The sequence below is a fragment of the Bubalus kerabau genome, chromosome 4, assembly GCF_029407905.1.
Source record: "Bubalus kerabau isolate K-KA32 ecotype Philippines breed swamp buffalo chromosome 4, PCC_UOA_SB_1v2, whole genome shotgun sequence".
NCBI lineage: Eukaryota > Metazoa > Chordata > Mammalia > Artiodactyla > Bovidae > Bubalus > Bubalus kerabau.
Window position 1 is genome coordinate 73,875,807 of NC_073627.1, and position 17,323 is coordinate 73,893,129.

At 43.0% G+C, this 17,323-nt stretch overlaps 1 protein-coding gene across 5 annotated transcripts in view; it reads left to right on the plus strand.

Annotated features, from left to right (window-relative positions):
• PINX1 (PIN2 (TERF1) interacting telomerase inhibitor 1) overlaps positions 1 to 17,323 on the plus strand; it is a 63,049-nt gene that overhangs the window by 19,382 nt on the left and 26,344 nt on the right. For 4 of the 5 annotated variants that reach the window (XM_055577719.1, XM_055577718.1, XM_055577721.1 and 1 more), the window contains one exon: positions 2,134 to 2,207. The exons of the other annotated variant lie outside the window; for it this stretch is intronic. In XM_055577719.1, the coding sequence (XP_055433694.1) occupies positions 2,134 to 2,207 (74 nt within the window). The remainder of the gene's footprint in view (positions 1 to 2,133; positions 2,208 to 17,323) is intronic. 5 annotated transcript variants of the gene reach the window in all.

A 17,323-nucleotide genomic window follows, 5' to 3' on the forward strand; every position in this document is an offset into this window, starting at 1 on the left:
TCATAGTTTCATCTGCCTTTAAGTTCCTTTCCTTTGGTCTCTGACTCTTAATTCTTCTCTGTGTTTTGTTTTCCAGATCAAATCCAGAGCAAGGCCTGTAACAGTCCTGGTTTCCACATTTGCTTAAGTGAACTTTGCTAAAGGATAAGCATTTCTGATACAAGAACCCGTCACCAAAACTTTAGAAACACTTGCACTTTCATTGGTACATTCTCTTATTAGCTTGACAGCTTCCCTTTGATTTTTAGCATCATTTTCATCTCTGTGTGTTCATGTTTTGACATCCTGTTTTAGAATTGTGATCTTGCATGTCCGTCCTCCCACTTTCTAATCCCTCCAGCATTCTTTTTAGTTGAGTTGTTGTAAAAGTGATTGTCATTTGCATTTCTTTTAGGGTGTCTGTTCCATTTCAGAAGCTAGCTTAGGGGTGGGTGGCCACTACGTATCTTGATCCCAGTACAACTCCTTTTTCTGAAATAGAAGCTGCCGCCCTGAATGTTCTCTATAGTGTGGAACGGGTTACACTGAGGACTAAGCTCAGAACAGACCTCAGGCCTCCTGAGGGTTGCCCACGTCTCCCCTCAGTGGCCAGCTTTATCCTCCACTATTCTGGTTCATTGTCTGCGTTCCCATCTGGGAGGCTTCATTTTGCTCATGAGTAGGCTTCCTCTGGGATCATCTGTCTGGGCTCTATGGACTAACCAGCTAGAACCAGGAAGCTTTCTTTATTTCCAGCTCAGGCAGAGGGGGGTGAGAGCAATGCAGAGCCTGCCCTCCAGGTGGGAACAGGTCACGCCGACTGGACTTAGAAGTCTGGTACGGCAGCCTCAGAGACTGGTTTGGGCACCTGGTTTTGCATTACATTGCAGGGTGGTTTTTTTTTTGTTTTTTTTTTTTAATTTCATGGAGTCACTGAGCAATATCATATTTGAATGCCCCAGCGGTAGCCAGTGAACTGGAACCCTTTCTGGGTCACGACAATGCTGTGCCAAGTCAGGTTGCTGCAGGAAGCCAAGAAGATAACTGAGTCCGTGACAGTGGAACTCAGGCTTCCAACTCAAAACAGATTCCTGTGTCTAAGCCAGAGCCTCACTCCCCCGGAGCTTCCAGACTTTATATATACATCTACCATGAAGTTGACAAATGGGAGTAGATTTGGTTGGCTGCTCACACAGTATTGTGGGTAGAAGTGGAAATTCCATAGAAGTGAGTTTTAAATTAGTTGGTTTGTGGGTTTGAAATTAAGTTAAAGAGTTTAGTGTTTTTAATAAGAATCAAGGGTCCTTTGGATACCAGTTTGCCAGAAGCCATTTAATTTCCTACTTATTACTTATCCTTTTATTTAAAATGATAACACTATTACAGTGAAAAAAACAAAGAGAAAAAGTCTGAAATCTTTTCACCCTAATGCAGCAATTTTAATTTGCATTTATTAAAAAAGTTCATACATTCAATTAATTACTGAGCTTGTATGTGTCAATACAGGATGTTCTCTTTCCTGTGCACAGGTGGGGTTTTGGAGCTATGTATCTTAGCAGCATATTTTTCTTCTGCATTTTGTAACCCTCATTGAGTATAACTCCTGTCTCCTTGAAGTAACGGAGTTTTACTGTTTACTAAGGGAACCCAGAGGCCCAGAAATTATACCTTGAAAGTGTACCAGTAGTAGAGCTGGCTTGAGAATTTAGTTTTCGTCTCCACCTGCATGCTCAGGCTTGTATGTCCCATTAAGAGGAAGTCAGGGGTTCTGGTTCACTTGTTTAATTTTTAAGTTTAATTAATTGGACTTAGTGATTAAACAGTGTGACCCTGATGCTGGAAAAGATTGAAGGCAAAAGGAGAAGGGGGCAGCAGAGGATGAGATGGTTGGAGGGCATCACTGACTCAATGGACATGAGTTTGAGCAAACTCTGGGAGATGGTGAGGGACAGGGAGGCCCGGCCTGCTGCAGTCCATGGAGCTGCAAGGAGGCAGGCAAGACTTGGCAACTGAACAACAGCAAAAGTCAGTGAAAGGGAAAGAGAAAGTTGGTCATTTACAAAATTGTTTATTTATTTCCCAAACCCAGTTTTATGGTTTATATTTGTGCTTCTTATTCTAGAATGTATTACTGAAGGCATCATGTATTTCTAGGGAAGGATCTCTCATCTCGGAGTCAAACAGATCTTGACTGCATTTTTGGAAAAAGACAGAAGAGGACCCCTGAGGTATTAAACCACCTATGATTGATACGTTGTGTCTCAACACTGATTTTCAACTGTGTATAGAGCTATTTATGTTTATTACTAACAGTACTTTCCAGACAAAGTTACCAAAAAAAAAACTTTTAGAGGCTTCATACAAAGGTTAAATGTGATCCTCTTAGTAATAATTGATAGATGATAATAACAGTTGATAGATTACAAGGAGCCTTAAAAACAACGTGTAGTATCTGGGTTTTTTTCCTCCTGGTGTGTGGACTAGACTAACCTCAGGGAAGAACACCCTTTGCCAAAAGCCTGAGCCAGAGGCGTGTTGTTTAGAGAAACAGAGCAGGAATGCTGGGGCGCACTCTCGATCCTCTATGTGGTTTAGGAGTATTTTCTCTAGTGATAAGGCTGAAACAGGAAACAAGCTGGATAGCGGAAGGAAACTGGGAATGTGGGGGAGGGAAAAATTGAGAGAAGGAAAAAAAAAAAGGAGTATCAGGAAGTTCAACCAGATAGGAACTAATGGAAATAGTTTTTTAGTGTCTCCCATTTCTTGCTGATTGTGAAATCTGGAAACTAACTTCCAAGCAGACTTTTCTTTTTTGGTTGGTTAAATTAAAAAAAAAAAAAAAGAATTATTGGGGAAAAAAAAAGAATTATTGATTGATTAATTGATTGATTTCACATGAGATCTTTAGTTGCAGCATGTGGGAGCTAGTTCCCTGACCAGGGATGGAAACCTGGGCCCCTGCATTGGAGGCCTGGAGTCTTAGCCACTGGACAACCATGGAAGTCCCTGGTTGGTTGGTTGTTTCTCATTAGTTTTGAATTTTCATGTTCTTTTTTGTGAATTGGGTTGAGTTTTGTAAGTGGTTTGCTAGATGTGGACTCTTGAATTTGAATTTCGCTTCCTCCTACAAGTCTCTGTCACTCTGCCTCCCTCTCCTCACCTGGACCTGGCATCACCATTCATGAGTTGAGTTGCTTTCCCAGCCTAGAGTTTGCTAAGGTCATTTTACAAGGAAGCACCTTTTGGTTAGCAGTAAAATTAAACTAAGCCCACAAACAAGCTCATTATCACATTTTAGGTCTGTATTTTTTTGCCAGCAGTGATGACTTTAGTAATTTTTATCAGCGTGTTGACCATTGATTTTGAATCAAGATTCACAATACTCTCTCTGAGCTGGGACATTTGACCAAAGCCAGATAGATCAAATTTTGTGAAGATGTGTAAAATCTCATTGAATCTTTGAAAAGAACTCATCTGAATGAGAATTAACTTAGAGGCTGGGAACATGTAAACTGACCACAAGTTTGACCTAAGTCAAAATAAGAAATGCAGTATGGTAACTGTCCTGAGTTCAGGCTTGGGGTGCTTTAAGAGCAGCTGGAAGCAACAGATGTTGGGGGTGTTTTCTGCACTGGTGACTGTATTTGAACTGGGTGCTGTATTTTATAAGAATGTGTTCAGAGAGTAGCAGTTGGGCCGAAGCGATCTGGAAAGCAAGTTTTGCACGGGAATTAGCAGATGAGCAGTTAGGAAATTCTGCCTGGACTATAGAGAGACCCTGACTTTGAAGATGTGAATGGTTTCAGGGGTCCTCTAGGAAAGGAACAGATTGGTTTGGTAAACTTCAGAGGACAGACTGGAACTGGTGGATGAAATTCATAGAAAGATTCCTCCTCAGAGAAAGGAAACAGCGTGGGCTGGCAGAGCGGGCCAGCCGTGCAGGATGTACGTGTGGCCAGCTTCCTGGAGGCCGTCTTGTAATAGGTGAGCATGAACCACGTGCCTGTGAGCACTTCCGGGTCGAAGGTTCTCTGATTCTGGAGGAAAGCGAACACACGAAATACTCACATTTGAAACGGTACTTGACTTGAAGGTTTACATTTTCCTAGACTACAAAGGAGAGACCGTTACTGCGATTGCTCTTCCTTATCTTCAGGTGTGTGGGCAATTTTGACTTTATCTACTTATGTCCTTTTTCCAGGAGAGGAGTCTGAATTGTTTGATGTGTTTAAATAAGAAATCAAATAATGTTGAGGTGAAATAGCAGGTTTCCCTCCCAGGGACCTGAAGTCCTGCGTGACGACACCTCCCAGCTCTCACACACTCACGGTCACTGCCATCCTCGGCTGGTTCTCCCTGCAGCTCTGCCCTTGTCGCTCTGGCCTCCAGTTCCTCCAGTACTTCAGGAGGGCTCCTGCCTTGACTCTCAGCACTTGGTGGCTCCTCTGCATGGAGTGCTTGTCCCCAACTCACATTTTTGTGCAAACGTCGCCTCAGCTGGCCTTCCTTGAAACCCTAATTTATAGCAGAAAATACAAACAATAACAACAAAAATCCCTGATACTCTTGTCCCCTCTCCTTTGCTTTATTTTTCTCCATAGCAGGTGTCACTCTCTCAGGTACTAAATAGTTCGCTTGTACCATCTGTTTTTCCTTAGTAGACTGGAACCTCCTAGAGGGCAGGAGTTTTGTACTCCATACCATCTAGAGCCAGGCCTGCCATGGAATAGGTTCTCAACGAAGGTTTTGTTGAATTGAATTCAGCTGTTGATATATACTTTAATCCTTGGGGGAACAACACAGACTAGGGCATCGTTAACACAACTACTGGAGAAGTTAGAAACAGCTGCAGAGAAAATTGATGGGCCCAAACCTAGACCCAAAGGGCAGGAGTCCCTGAATAGACAAAGCACAAAAAAGAATAGGTACCGTGAGTAACAGCTCTTCCCAGGCCTCACAGTCAAGTGCCAGTGGATCCAGGCGTGTGACTGGAACTGTGTGCGTAGTCTAACTTTAAGATGACAGGGAACCAGGGAAACTCATAGCCTGGTCTGAAAGTGTGCAAGATTCACAAAATAATAACCACGATGATGGTGTCAGTGATCTCACCGGACGCAGACTGCTAGTTTGTAATCCTTCACTTATCAGCAAGTGAGAAAGCTGGGCAGTGTTATGTATGCAAGAGTGGAATTGCATAGTGGAGACTAGCTGCTTGGACTGTCTTGTTGAGTGTGTTTGGCAGTATATACTGAGCGTATCTAAGATGTGCTTCCTGTCTCCTGGATATGTGAATACTCATATCTGTCCTCTGTAGGAGCTTGTATTCCTCTGATACTCCAAGTTCTCCTTCTCCATGCTTTGCTTGTCAAGGGCACAGAGAAGGGTAAGAAGCTTAAAGCACGTGTAGCACAGTGGGCAGCTGCCTGTCTGCAGGTGTATAAATAGTGCCTTCAATCAGGTTCCTCGCTGGCCGTGTCTAATTCAGAGTGCGGGTGAAACTGTTCCAAGTGAGGAAGAAGCATTGCAGAGTGGGATTTTCTATTGAGCACAGCTTTTGATAAAAGCAAGAAGAGCTAGGTATTGACTTTTTGGTGCCTGTTCTATCAGTGGTCTGTTAATCAACAGAGGATAAATTATTGCTCTTCAGAAGCAGGAAAGGATCCCCCTGGCTTGAAGGCATTTCCACCCTTCTTTTCTTTGTTTTTTCTCTTTATTGGTAGAGGATCTTTCCCCCAGCCATTTGCTCCTTGGGGGTTTTGTTAAGGACTGAAGGGAAACTGAAGGGAGCTCTTTTGATTTATCTTCTATCCTTTCCTTTTGGTCACTCCACGGGGCTAAAATAGCCGAGTTGGCTTTAATATGTTGCCATTAGAGACCAAACATTAACTGGAATAAACCATCATGCCTCACAATGAAAAATGTCCCCTGATTGGCTAATTAATCAGTCAAAGGGGAATGACATGGCTCTCGGCTTGAGGGACTCTGCTGGAGAGAAACAGGCTGTTGATAAATGGTTTTCCAACAAATTCATATATCAAGGAAACTTAGTCATTTTTTAACTATAGTTTGTGTGACTGCAATTTTTTCCAACTTTTCCTTTTCTGCTGCTCTTGCTGTTTAGGCCGTGTTTTCTGTTGTTGTTGATAGAAAAATATAGGACTTTAGATACGAGAAAATAAATGCTTTCTCCTTACTTGTGTCTGTTAGTCTGATTGCTTTTGATTGCCTAGGCTTATCAGGAGGTGAAAGACGATCAGATAGCTATCTGCAAAATAATTGATGGATTATAAATTTTCCTGCCTTCTTTCAAAGTTAAGAGCTCCAGGTTTGGGTCCACACTGTCTGAATTTGAATCCTGGTTCCAAAGTAATATATGCACATAGATTTAAAAAATTAAGCTGCACTAAACAGCACAAAAAACAACATTCCTCCATCATACCCCCTCACCTCTTTATCGCCTATGCCTGTTTCTTACAGCACCTTCATTTTTTACATGGTATCTTATACGGTATTTATCTTTACATTTAAAGCACAGATCTTACATTGACTTTCTTCATGTGTTAGTTCCTGACGTTATCTGGACTTTTTTTTTGGTTGGTTAGAATTTAGGCCTTTTACCACTCAAAATACTGATGCATTATTCTTATTATAGTGTTATTTTAGTGTTTGGTGTTTATATTTTTATGACTGTAAATAGTGTTCCCTGCTAAGCCAAGTAGTGTACTCTAACACATTTGTGATGTTTTCTGGTGGGGGAGCGAAGTGTAACTGTGTAATTTTCCCCATACCCTCTACTAGGCACAGCGTACAAAACTTTCTGCTGTGTCATTTATGTCTGATGGTCTGTCAGCTCGGTGTTTTCCCCAGGACACCGCCCTTCTCAGACCCTCTCAGCCCGTTCACTCTGGATTGGCTGTTGGATTTGCCTTGTTCCTATCCCTGTCGATGGTCCACTCCACCTGGCTCCTGTTACCTGCTCTGGCCTGCATCCCGTGTCTGTCTCCTCACTCATCTTACAGCAGCTTTTTAAGAAGGCCTGCAGTTCTGAAAATCTCTATCAGAATATCATGGCAGATTGTGTGGGTATAGAATTCTGGACTGAATTTGCTTTCAGAATTTAGATGGTGCTGCTCTACTGTCTTCTGATATCCACTGGTACTCTTCTTATTTCTCTCCATGACACATATTTATTTTCTTTATTTTGTCTTCAAGAGTTTTTAGAATCTTCTTATCCTTGGATTTCGAAAATCTTGTGGAAATGTCAATTGTTGCATATTTTTATTCATCAGACTCTTGCTAGGCCTCCCAGTGTGAAGATTCATATTATTCTATCAGTTCTGAAAAATTGCTTTTTATTCTTTGATTTTTTTTTTCTCTTTTGTTGTATCTGGAATCATTAGGTAAGTGGTGGACATCGGGTTATTCCTCAGATTTTTCTTATCTTTTGTCTCCTATTTTGTTCTTCTTTTGGGGAGATTTTCTTGATTTTTATCTTCCAATTTTTCTATTAAAATTTTGAGTTTTGCTCTCATATTTTTAATTTCCCTGAGCTATTTTTCATCACCTGATTGTCCCTTTTTATTTATCTTTATCTTTAAATAGCATCTTGTTCTTATTTCATGGATTCCGTACATACTCCCTTGTCTCTGAATGCATGATGTTATGAGATGTACAGGTTGTTTTTCTGTCTTTGTCCCCCGGGCTCCTTTTCTCTCTTAGTTTTGCCTTGTTTCTTTCGTGTTGGAGGAGTTCCCCACTTTCTGATGTTCCTTTGCTCAGTGGTCTAAGAGTTAGTCAGTGAGCAGCAGATTGAGAGCTGTTTGCCTAGGCAGCACTTCTCAGCGGCTGAGTTGTGCTGTGGAGTGGTCATGGCAAGTTGGCATTTTCCTTAGGGAACCCCCAGAGCTTCAGAATTCTTGCAGGTCTTTTCTTCGGTGGGTTCAGCTTCTCCAGAAAGGCGCTCTTGCCCCAGGTTCCCCCTGGAACTGCGCACTGGTCACTGCGTGCATGCTCTGTCTTCTCCGTGGCTGTCTCACCCTGCCCTCCAGCTGCGGCCTAGCAGAGCTTTTGTGTAGCTGAGCCACTCAAGCTCAGTCTCCCTGAAAGAGTAAGCCTGGTGTCTCCTCACACATTTTTATTTTAGGGGGAAAAAATGTCTGTTCCTCATTCTGTAAGTGGATAGAGACATTCAGCTAATAGTTACTAAAGGAAAGAAGGTTAGAAACTGAGAGAAAGCCCTTTTGCATCAAAAGAAAACCTTTGTTCAAAATTTAACAACCCTTTTCTTCATTTATCAGTTCCAAATTGTAAGCTGTTCTGTCTCAAAAGACTTGGGTAGAGGTGTTGTTTTCATATCCTGGCCCCAGCATTTTTCCGATTCTAAAACAAAAACCCAAAAGCTTGCTTTATTTGCTACTCAGATTTTCTTCCTCATATGAAGTGTCTTTAAACAGGGTTGGTCTAGAAATAATCTAAACTACAAGTTGTCCCTGGCCTCTCCTGTGGACTTCCTCTTCCTGCTCCCCATCCTCTTGAGTATCTCCCACTCCCACCTTCAGAACATGAATCTGGTAAGACTGAAAAGCCCCCACTTCGAAGTGAAGGAGTTTGTGTATTTTTCGTTACTCTTCTCTCCCTCGGCTCTAATGAAAAGTGAAAATGAAAGTCGCTCAGTCGTGTCTGACTCTTTGCAACCCATGGACTGTAATTCTCTAATCCAGAATACTGGAGTGGGTAGCCTTTCCCTTCTCCAGGGGATCTTCCAAACCCAGGGATCGAACCCAGTTCTCCCGCATTACTCAGTTGGTAAAGAACCCGCCTGCAATGCGGGAGACCCCGGTTGGATTCCTGGGTTGGGAAGATCCCCTGGAGAAGGGATAGGCTACCCACTCCAGTATTCTTGTGCTTCCCTTGTGGCTCTGCTGGTAAATAATCGGCTCTAATATTCACCTTTGTTATGAATTTTAGCACAACTCATTCGCCAAGCTCCTCGGTTGTCTACAGTGTGTCATGAAAATGTGCAGTTCCCAACTCAGCCTGTAGCGGTGTGTGAGTGGATGGCAGAAAGTACTCTGAGCATCCAGAAGTACACTGTTGTTGCTGTGAGCCCGGCACAGAAGACTCTTAGGCTGATTCCTGGGGCCAGCCAGCCGCCTCTTGTGTATTCTCCGTGCACATGTGGGAGGTCGTGGGTCATGTGTCTGCCCCTGGCTCCATTTTCCTCTCTGGCAGAAAGAATGCACGGCGTTCTGCTGGAAGACAGGGGCGTCGCCTGCTGCAGGCGTGCCTTTCTCAGAATTATAATCGCTCTGTTGGGAAAGATTCGTGGACACTAGTCATGATGCTGAAGTGGAAACGGTCATGAACTCAGTGACAAGAGTGTCTCCTCTTTAGTCTCAGGTCACTGTTACGACCCCAAGCCAAGCTTTTAACTTCTCTGGTCCTGAGTTTTAGATGGAGGCATTGGCGGGGTCACTCCAGGTGAGAACTATGAGTAGATGAAACAGGTACCCCAAGTTATAGGGGGAAAACCTAAGAGCACGAAGCATCTCTTTCATCATTGTGGATCTTATTTACCCTGCGTAGTTGGATCATGAACTTGAGGATAATATTTGATTTGTTTTTTTCCTTTAACCTTCATATCCTGTCAGACATCACCAACTCTGTTGATTTTGTATGTTTAACATAGCTACTGCATTCTTCCTGGTTTTCCATGTTTACTGATGTCCTGATCATTATTGTCCCTGAATTTCTCTCGGAACTGGAGAAATTCTCCCTGACCCCAGTTTTTCTTTTCAGAGTGTCCTGTTATCATCTGTTCTTTCAAAATCTCTCTCTTGTAGTATTAGTGTCTTCTCAGTCTACATCCCCCCCCCACACACTCACTCACTGACTCCCTTTGACCAGCGCACCAAACCCTCCACCAGCTCGCCCTGCTCTCTGTGAATGGTGCAAATGCCTGCTTCTCCGAGCTGCAGAGCACCGCGCCCCCCACCAAGGACGGTCCCCTACAGCCCCGGGCAGCTTCTGTTCTCTCACATCTCTGTGTCCCCACTTCACTGCCTCCACTTTCATTGCCCTAGCCTGGTCTGCTCTGCCTGTCCAAGTCCTTCCCATGCAGTTCTAGTCCTGCTTCCTGCCATCGAGGAAGGAAGAGGGGACACACACAGTTGTTCAGTTGAGCAAGCACTGGACTTAAAGTCCTGGCTCGTTCCTGTGTTCCGCAGATCTTGACTAAATGCTTCTTTGCTGGGCAGTAGTGATGCAGCCGTGGCAGAGCAGACAGGGAGTCCTGCCCTCGGGGGCCTGCGTCACAGCTGCACCTTCAGGAAGGGATTCCCCGCCGTGGCCTGTCTCTTCACCCGCCTCTGCAGTCGTTTGAATTTGCTCTCCCCGTTACCTCTTCATTTTCCTTTGCATCATGTTGGTCTCACTTCTCCCTTTAATTTTTTTTTTAACTTTAAGATTTTTTTTTTCATGCAGCCACATGGACCATTTTTGAAGTCTGCATTAAATTTGTTACAATATTGTTTCTGGGTTTTGTTTGTTTGTTTGTTTGTTTGTTTTAATGTTTTGGTTTCTTGGTCAGGAGTCCCGTGGAGTCTCAGCTCCCCAGCCAGGAATAGAACCTGCACCCTTGCCCTGGAAGGCGATCTCACCCACTGGACCACCGGGGGAGTCCCTGTCTTACTCATTTACCCATTAGACTGGCCATGACTTCTGTTCATTCATAGGCCCTAGCCCACTGTCTCTAATAGTTGCTTACTAATAAACTAGATAACTGTGAGTTAGTTGGTATAATTAAATGCTTAGATAGATTGAGCTTTTTTTTTAATACTCATGGGAATCCAAATGTATCGTTTTAGTTACAGGTTAATTTTCCTGTTTCTTAATCGATAACTGTACCTAAGAATTGTTAAGCTTCTGGTTACTGCTTTAAAAATTACATTAGCAAAAAAAAAATTAATAAAATTACATTAGCAAAGAACAAAAGAATGAAGTAATGATGTGGCAAAACCTTGCTAGTCATTGACAGAAATATTGGGAGTTCATCAATTTTGTATATATCTGAAAGTTTTCATAATATAAAATCTGTCAAAGAACCCGCTAGTTGTAATATTCTTTATGTTTATTTCACTCTGCTCAAAGAATGGTTGAATTATTTTCTCGGTAGGTCACAATGTCATGGTCATTCTTCAAGTGCGAAGTCGTTAGCGCCCGGTTTATTTTTGTCATAATGTGTCCTAGTTTGCTCCTCCCTTAAATCCTTTCAATAAGTCTTCTTGTCATCTGTGTTAATATTAATAGAAATCAAGGATGGAAGCCAGAGGAGAGAGGGAATAATGGTGGATGAAGGATGCATGCCACCAGAGAATAGATATTTTGATTCTTTCACAGAATGTAATTTGCCTGTTCTCTGAGCACTTCCTTCCCCAGTACCTAGAGTTTGGCCGTGGTCCTTACTTACAGTTCATCATCCTGATGGCGTGGCACAGAGATGAGGTGTAGAGACAGCAGAATCCTTGGTTTCTCCTGGGTCCACTCCTCTGTCTGTTTGTGCCTGCTTGGGAAATCTAGATCTGGGAATGACAAGCAGGAAGAAAGATATAGGAGTGCAGGGTAACTCATAGATTTTTGTCATCATTTGGCTTCTGGCAAAGAGACTTTAGTCCCAGAATGAGAACAAGTTCGAAAAATGGTGGTTTTATCATCAGACTTAGGAGTGGAATGCAAAGCTTTTCCAGGCCTACAATATCCAGATTTGATTAGTGATCCACAAGTGCGGGAGACCCTGGCTCAATTCCTGGGTCAGGAAAATCCGCTGGAGAAGGGATAGGCTACCCACTCCAAGATTCTTGGGCTTCACTTGTGGCTCAGCTGGTAAAGATTCCGCCTGGAATGCAGGAGACCTGGATTCAATCCCTGGGTTGAGAAGATCCCCTGGAGAAGGGAAAGGCTACCCACTCCAGTATTCTGGCCTGGAAAATTCCATGCTCTGTATAGTCCATAGGGTCGCAAAGAGTTGGACACAACTGAGCAACTTTCACTTTCATTTTCCATGAGTGAAAGTTGTTTTCATAGCGAAGTTTACCCTTGTATGTGCAGTGAAAAATTCAGAGGGACTTGTCTTTGACTCGTGAGTTACTCACTGCGTGAAGTCTCAGAGGTTTGTCTCACCGGCCCAGGGGACTCAGGTGTCGTTGGCTCCCTGAGCTTATTCCTGAAGCTGTTCCGTGTGCTCCTGGGGAGGGAGTTCCTCCGATTTATGACTTGTCCCTCTGCTCCCCCTTCCCCCAAGCTCTTTATTTGCTCATTTCTCTGACATCTTTGGGTTCCTTTCCTTATCTTCACTGTGCATTTTCAGCTTATTCATAGGACAGAGTCATGACTTGTCAGGCATTTAATACGTCTCTTACTTCCTTTTCATGTTGGAGGGACAGTGTTGTAAGTTGGCTACATTTCAGTGGCTCCCTTGCAAGATGCGATGTTTTCTTTACCGCTCTTAGTCTATGACCAGCAGGGTCTCTTGTGGGGCTGTGATGAAATCCACGGTCCGTGATAGAAGTGCTTTTATCTTTTAGGCAAACTTGTTTGGCTGGTAGTTAGGATTCTTGAGTTACTGATCACAGGCTTATAACATCCAGGATCAGATTAGAAGGACAATGGATGCTCTATTTATTAGAAGGGGCTTGGCATAGTTCAGTGAGTATTGTTTCAAAAGCCAGAAAACTTAGGTGCAAATCCCCGTTCTTTCACTCAACCCTCTGTGTGACTTTGAGCAAGTTGTAGGGTTTTAGAACAGAAAGGGACCATCTAGTTCTCCCCTTGAGTTTCAGAAAAGGAAACTGAAGTCTGTAGAGGTTGGGCTTAACCACAGTCTAGGTGAGAGGATTCCATTCTTCACTTGTGGTTGAGGAACTACACTGTTATCTGGCTACTTAATTGCCCTATGGTTCTGCTTCCTCATCTGGACAGTATGGATAAGATTGTGTATGTGTGTGTGTGTGTGTGAGAGAGAGAGAGAGCATTTTTGAGACTCATTCAGACAAAAAGCAAATGTAAAGAGTGTCATTATCTTTCAAATGATCGGCAGTAAGTACAAACAAATAACCTGGATCATATTCATTTTCTTCTACTTTAGCACATGAGAAATTGACTTTGAGGTGCAGTTGTGTGAGTCTTCAGTCTTTATTCCCACCTTACTTCTCTCTCTGTAGAGTGAGGCCAGATTAATCCGTGATATTAGGAAGAATTCACCTAAGTTTTTGTGTGTTCTAGCATTCTATTTTTAGTAGCAGTATGTACATGAAATGTATTTGTCTCTATTTTGCTGAGCTTGTGATACTAAAATGTGGCAGACCTCTGCCACGTATCCAGCAGGGCCACTACGTCAGCATAGGCAGAGTGCAGAGAGGAGAGTTGGGCAGATTTATTGTCCACATGCTTTGTAACGTGGGTTCTGCTGAGCGCTCGCTTTGGTAAGTGTGTGACTGGAGGCTCTGGGGGCCAAGGACAAGAGAGTGGTGGCCTTTCTTTTTGAGGCTCGTGTCATCTTAAGAATTTGTACTTTATTCTCAACCATCATGTATAGATGAACTCCATTCTGTTGTTTTAGTTAACCAAGACCAAGAGAAATCCAGTTTACTCATAACAGTGCTTATAGTAAAAGAGCCAGAAAATAATTCCCGTTGACATTGTATAATTGTCGACACTGTATAGAACTCTGCAGTGACATCCGATCGCATCATGTAGTTTGGTGACAGTGATGTGTGCCAGTCGCTCAGGCGTGTCTGGCTCTTTGCAGCCCACGCACTGCAGCCCGCCAGGCTCCTCTGCCCATGGGATTCTCCAGGCAAGAACACTGGAGTGGGCCGCCACGCCCTTCTCCAGGGTATCTTCCCAACCCAGGGATTGAACCCAGGTCTCCTGCATTCCAGGCAGATTCTTTACTGTCTGAGCCACCAGGGAAGCCCAGTTTAGTGACAGGGTCACCCTCACATTGCCACTGTTTACATACATTTCCAGTGTCGAAGCAGCCACGAAACCCTAAGGCCCGTGCCAAATAACAGACTCTTACCAGGTAATGTACCTGCGCCCAGGTACTTTGTGGCAGTGACAGTGTAAGTAGAAAATGTAATTTAAATTAAAACTGAGACGAACAGAAATCTTAAAGAACAGAGGTAACAAATGGAAGAACGGTGTGGGGTAGTAGATGAGGTACAGGCTTGCTGCAGACCTGTGTCTCAGTCTTAACTCAGCCCTGTGAGTTCTCCGACTTTCAGCAGGAATTTTGCCAGCTTTCCAGGAGGCAGGTGGTGACAGGTAGCCCGGCCAAGACTACCTAGACTCCAGTTTGGAACAGCTTCCCTCTTCAGCTTTGTTGGAAGTTACCCTAACTTGGAGGAAAAAAATGCTACTTTTCCCAGTAACATTTCTAAGATCCATGTTCAAATCCATACTCCTTGAACATTGTCCTCTGACCCCTGTCAGCTGACTTCTCATCTCTCGGCCCCTGTGCATGCTCAGGTGCATGCGGACATCTTGTTCTGTTCCCTGCACCCAAGCTGGGAGTGGCAGAGGGGGACTCCAGACCTCTGTGGGCCGCTTGCCCATTTGGCTTTGGCTCAAGTATTTGTGCTTCTTCCTGCATACTTCGTCTGGGCTAGCCACTCACCTGTGCATTTCAGATCCCATCACAGGTGGACTTCCACGAGCCAGGCAGATGTGCCGGGAATGACCTGGAACGCAGAGTAAGGTGAGTAGCAGAGCCAGACTGGAGAAAAGGAAAACAAGAGCAGACAGGTCCATTCATCTCCCCAGCAGCTGCCAGGCTTCTGGGGCCTGAAGGGAACTGTTTATCCTGTGACATAAAAACAACACTGAAATGCTTCAGGCGTGAACACATGTTTCGAAGTCCTGTCAGTTTTACTGAGACTATCTTACATCGATAACGTATTCCAATATAGTTAATAGTATAAAACATAAATACAGGTCTGTCATACATTTATCTGGGCCTACCATTTTCTGAAATTTTTTTTCTGTCCAAATAGAATAGATTCCAAATGCACTGAAACTTAAAATATGGACAAATAGAAAACTTTTCTCAAATCCTGTAGTTTATTCAAATAAATCTTAAACGTCATGCTGCACTTATTTTTCTCAGAAAATAGGAATAGTCCCCATCTCTAATTTCTTTTCTGTAAAAGTGTTTTTAGGTATAAGCTCTCACTTTCTTACAATACATGTGTGATGGAAGGGGCAACTTTTCTTAGAGTAGAAAGTGAGGTGCAGGCAACATATGTAGCTCAGCACAGATAATCCCTAACCAAACTAACAACTGAGGCGAGGGGAGGGTTTTCTCACTGAGGCAAACCTTTGTGTGTGTGTGTGTGGGGGGGGGGGGGGGGGTGATGGTTGTTTTCCTAATATCAAATAATTGCTTCTTGTGCATAATTTGGGAAAACCGTTCAGTTCAGTTCAGATCAGTCGCTCAGTCCTGTCCGACTCTGCGACCCCCTGAATCGCAGCACGCAAGGCCTCCCCTGTCCATCACCAATTCCCGCAGTTCACTCAAGCTGACACCAGAGGGAGCTACTGAGCAGTGACTTATTAGCAGCCCCCGGACCCGCATCATATTCGGAGAAGGCGATGGCACCCCACTCCAGTACTCTTGCCTGGAAAATCCCATGGACAGAGGAGCCTGGTGGGCTGCAGTCCAGCGGGTCACTAGGAGTTGGACACGACTGAGCGTCTTCAATTTCACTTTTCACTTTCATGCATTGGAGAAGGAAATGGCAACCCACTCCAGTGTTCTTACCTGGAGAATGCCAGGGATGCGGGAGCCTGGTGGGCTGCCGTTTATGGGGTTGCACAGAGTCGGATACAACTGAAGTGACTTAGCAGTAGCTGGACCCGCATCATATTAGTTGCAAAAGCAATAGATGATGATGTGGAAGGGTTTCAGTTTCCAGCAGCTTACTGCCAAAGGACTTCTCCTAAATACCCACCCAGCACAGCTTTTGAATTTCCTGGTTGACTTTTCATAATCAGGAGTCCCAGCTGCAAGCTTGAGTGATAATAAGAAATTTTATTTTTTCTCTTCTTTAACAATTTCCATTTTATGGTTTTATTTTATAAATATATATCAATTCAAAGTATACCTTCATATTGACTTTTCCTTTTTGAACCACCTGCTATTTAAAAGCTGGTAAAAAAAAAAAAAATATATATATATATATATATATATATATATAGCCACACCAGCTTATTCATCAGTTATGTTTGGGGCAAATGGATGTGGGAAGGCCTGGCTTGGTGCTGACCGTTATGCTTCTCTTAGTATTCTAGTCCTACACGCATGCGCACACTTTAGTGGGCTTTGAAAGCTTTGCCCAGATCACACATACTCTAGGAGAAGCTAATCAATATACAGAAACCTACATTTCTCTACGCTAGTAATGAGCAATGAGAAAGAGAAATTAAGAAACAGTCCCACTTATAATTGCCTGAATAAGAATAAAATACCTAGGAACTTTATAACAAGAACAAATTTAACCAAGGAAGCAAAAGACCTATAGTCTAAAAACTATACACCACTGTTTAAAGAAGCTGAAGACAATACAAATAAATGAGAAGATATCCTGTGCTCATGAATTGGAAGAATTAATATTGTTAGAGTCTTCATACCACCCAAAGCAATCTATAGATTGAATGCAACTGCTCTCAAAATACAGAACTGTAACTAGTAATCCTAAAATTTCTGTGTATCTACAAAAGTCCCCAAATGGCTAAAACAATCTTAAAAAAAAAAAAAAAAGAATGAAGCTGAAGGTATCATTCTCCCTGATTTCAGCCATACTGCAAAACTGTAGTCCTGTAGTCATTAAAACCAGTATGGTGTTGGCACAAACACAGACACACAGATCAGAGGAACAGAATAGAGCCCAGAAGCAGACCGTGCTTATATGGTCAATTTATCACAAAGGAGCCAAGATTATATTATACACTGAGGAAAAGACAATCTCATCAATAGTGTTGGGAAAATTGCTCAGCTGTATGCAAAGAATCAAACTGGACTACTTTCTTACACCAGATACAAAAATAAACTCAAAATTGATTAAAGACTTAAATGTAAGACCTAGAGATTAAGTAGCTGTTGTTGTCTTGGCTTAATTCATCACTTATAGTTTTAACACATTTTAGGATGACTGAGATTCTTCTGACATTGATGTGTTAATGCAGATTTCTTCTCTCCATCAGAAACTGAAAGGACATTAGTTACTATTGTACCATTTCGTAATTACCAAATAATTATGAATTTCTCTGTGACTGAAAGTATGCTACA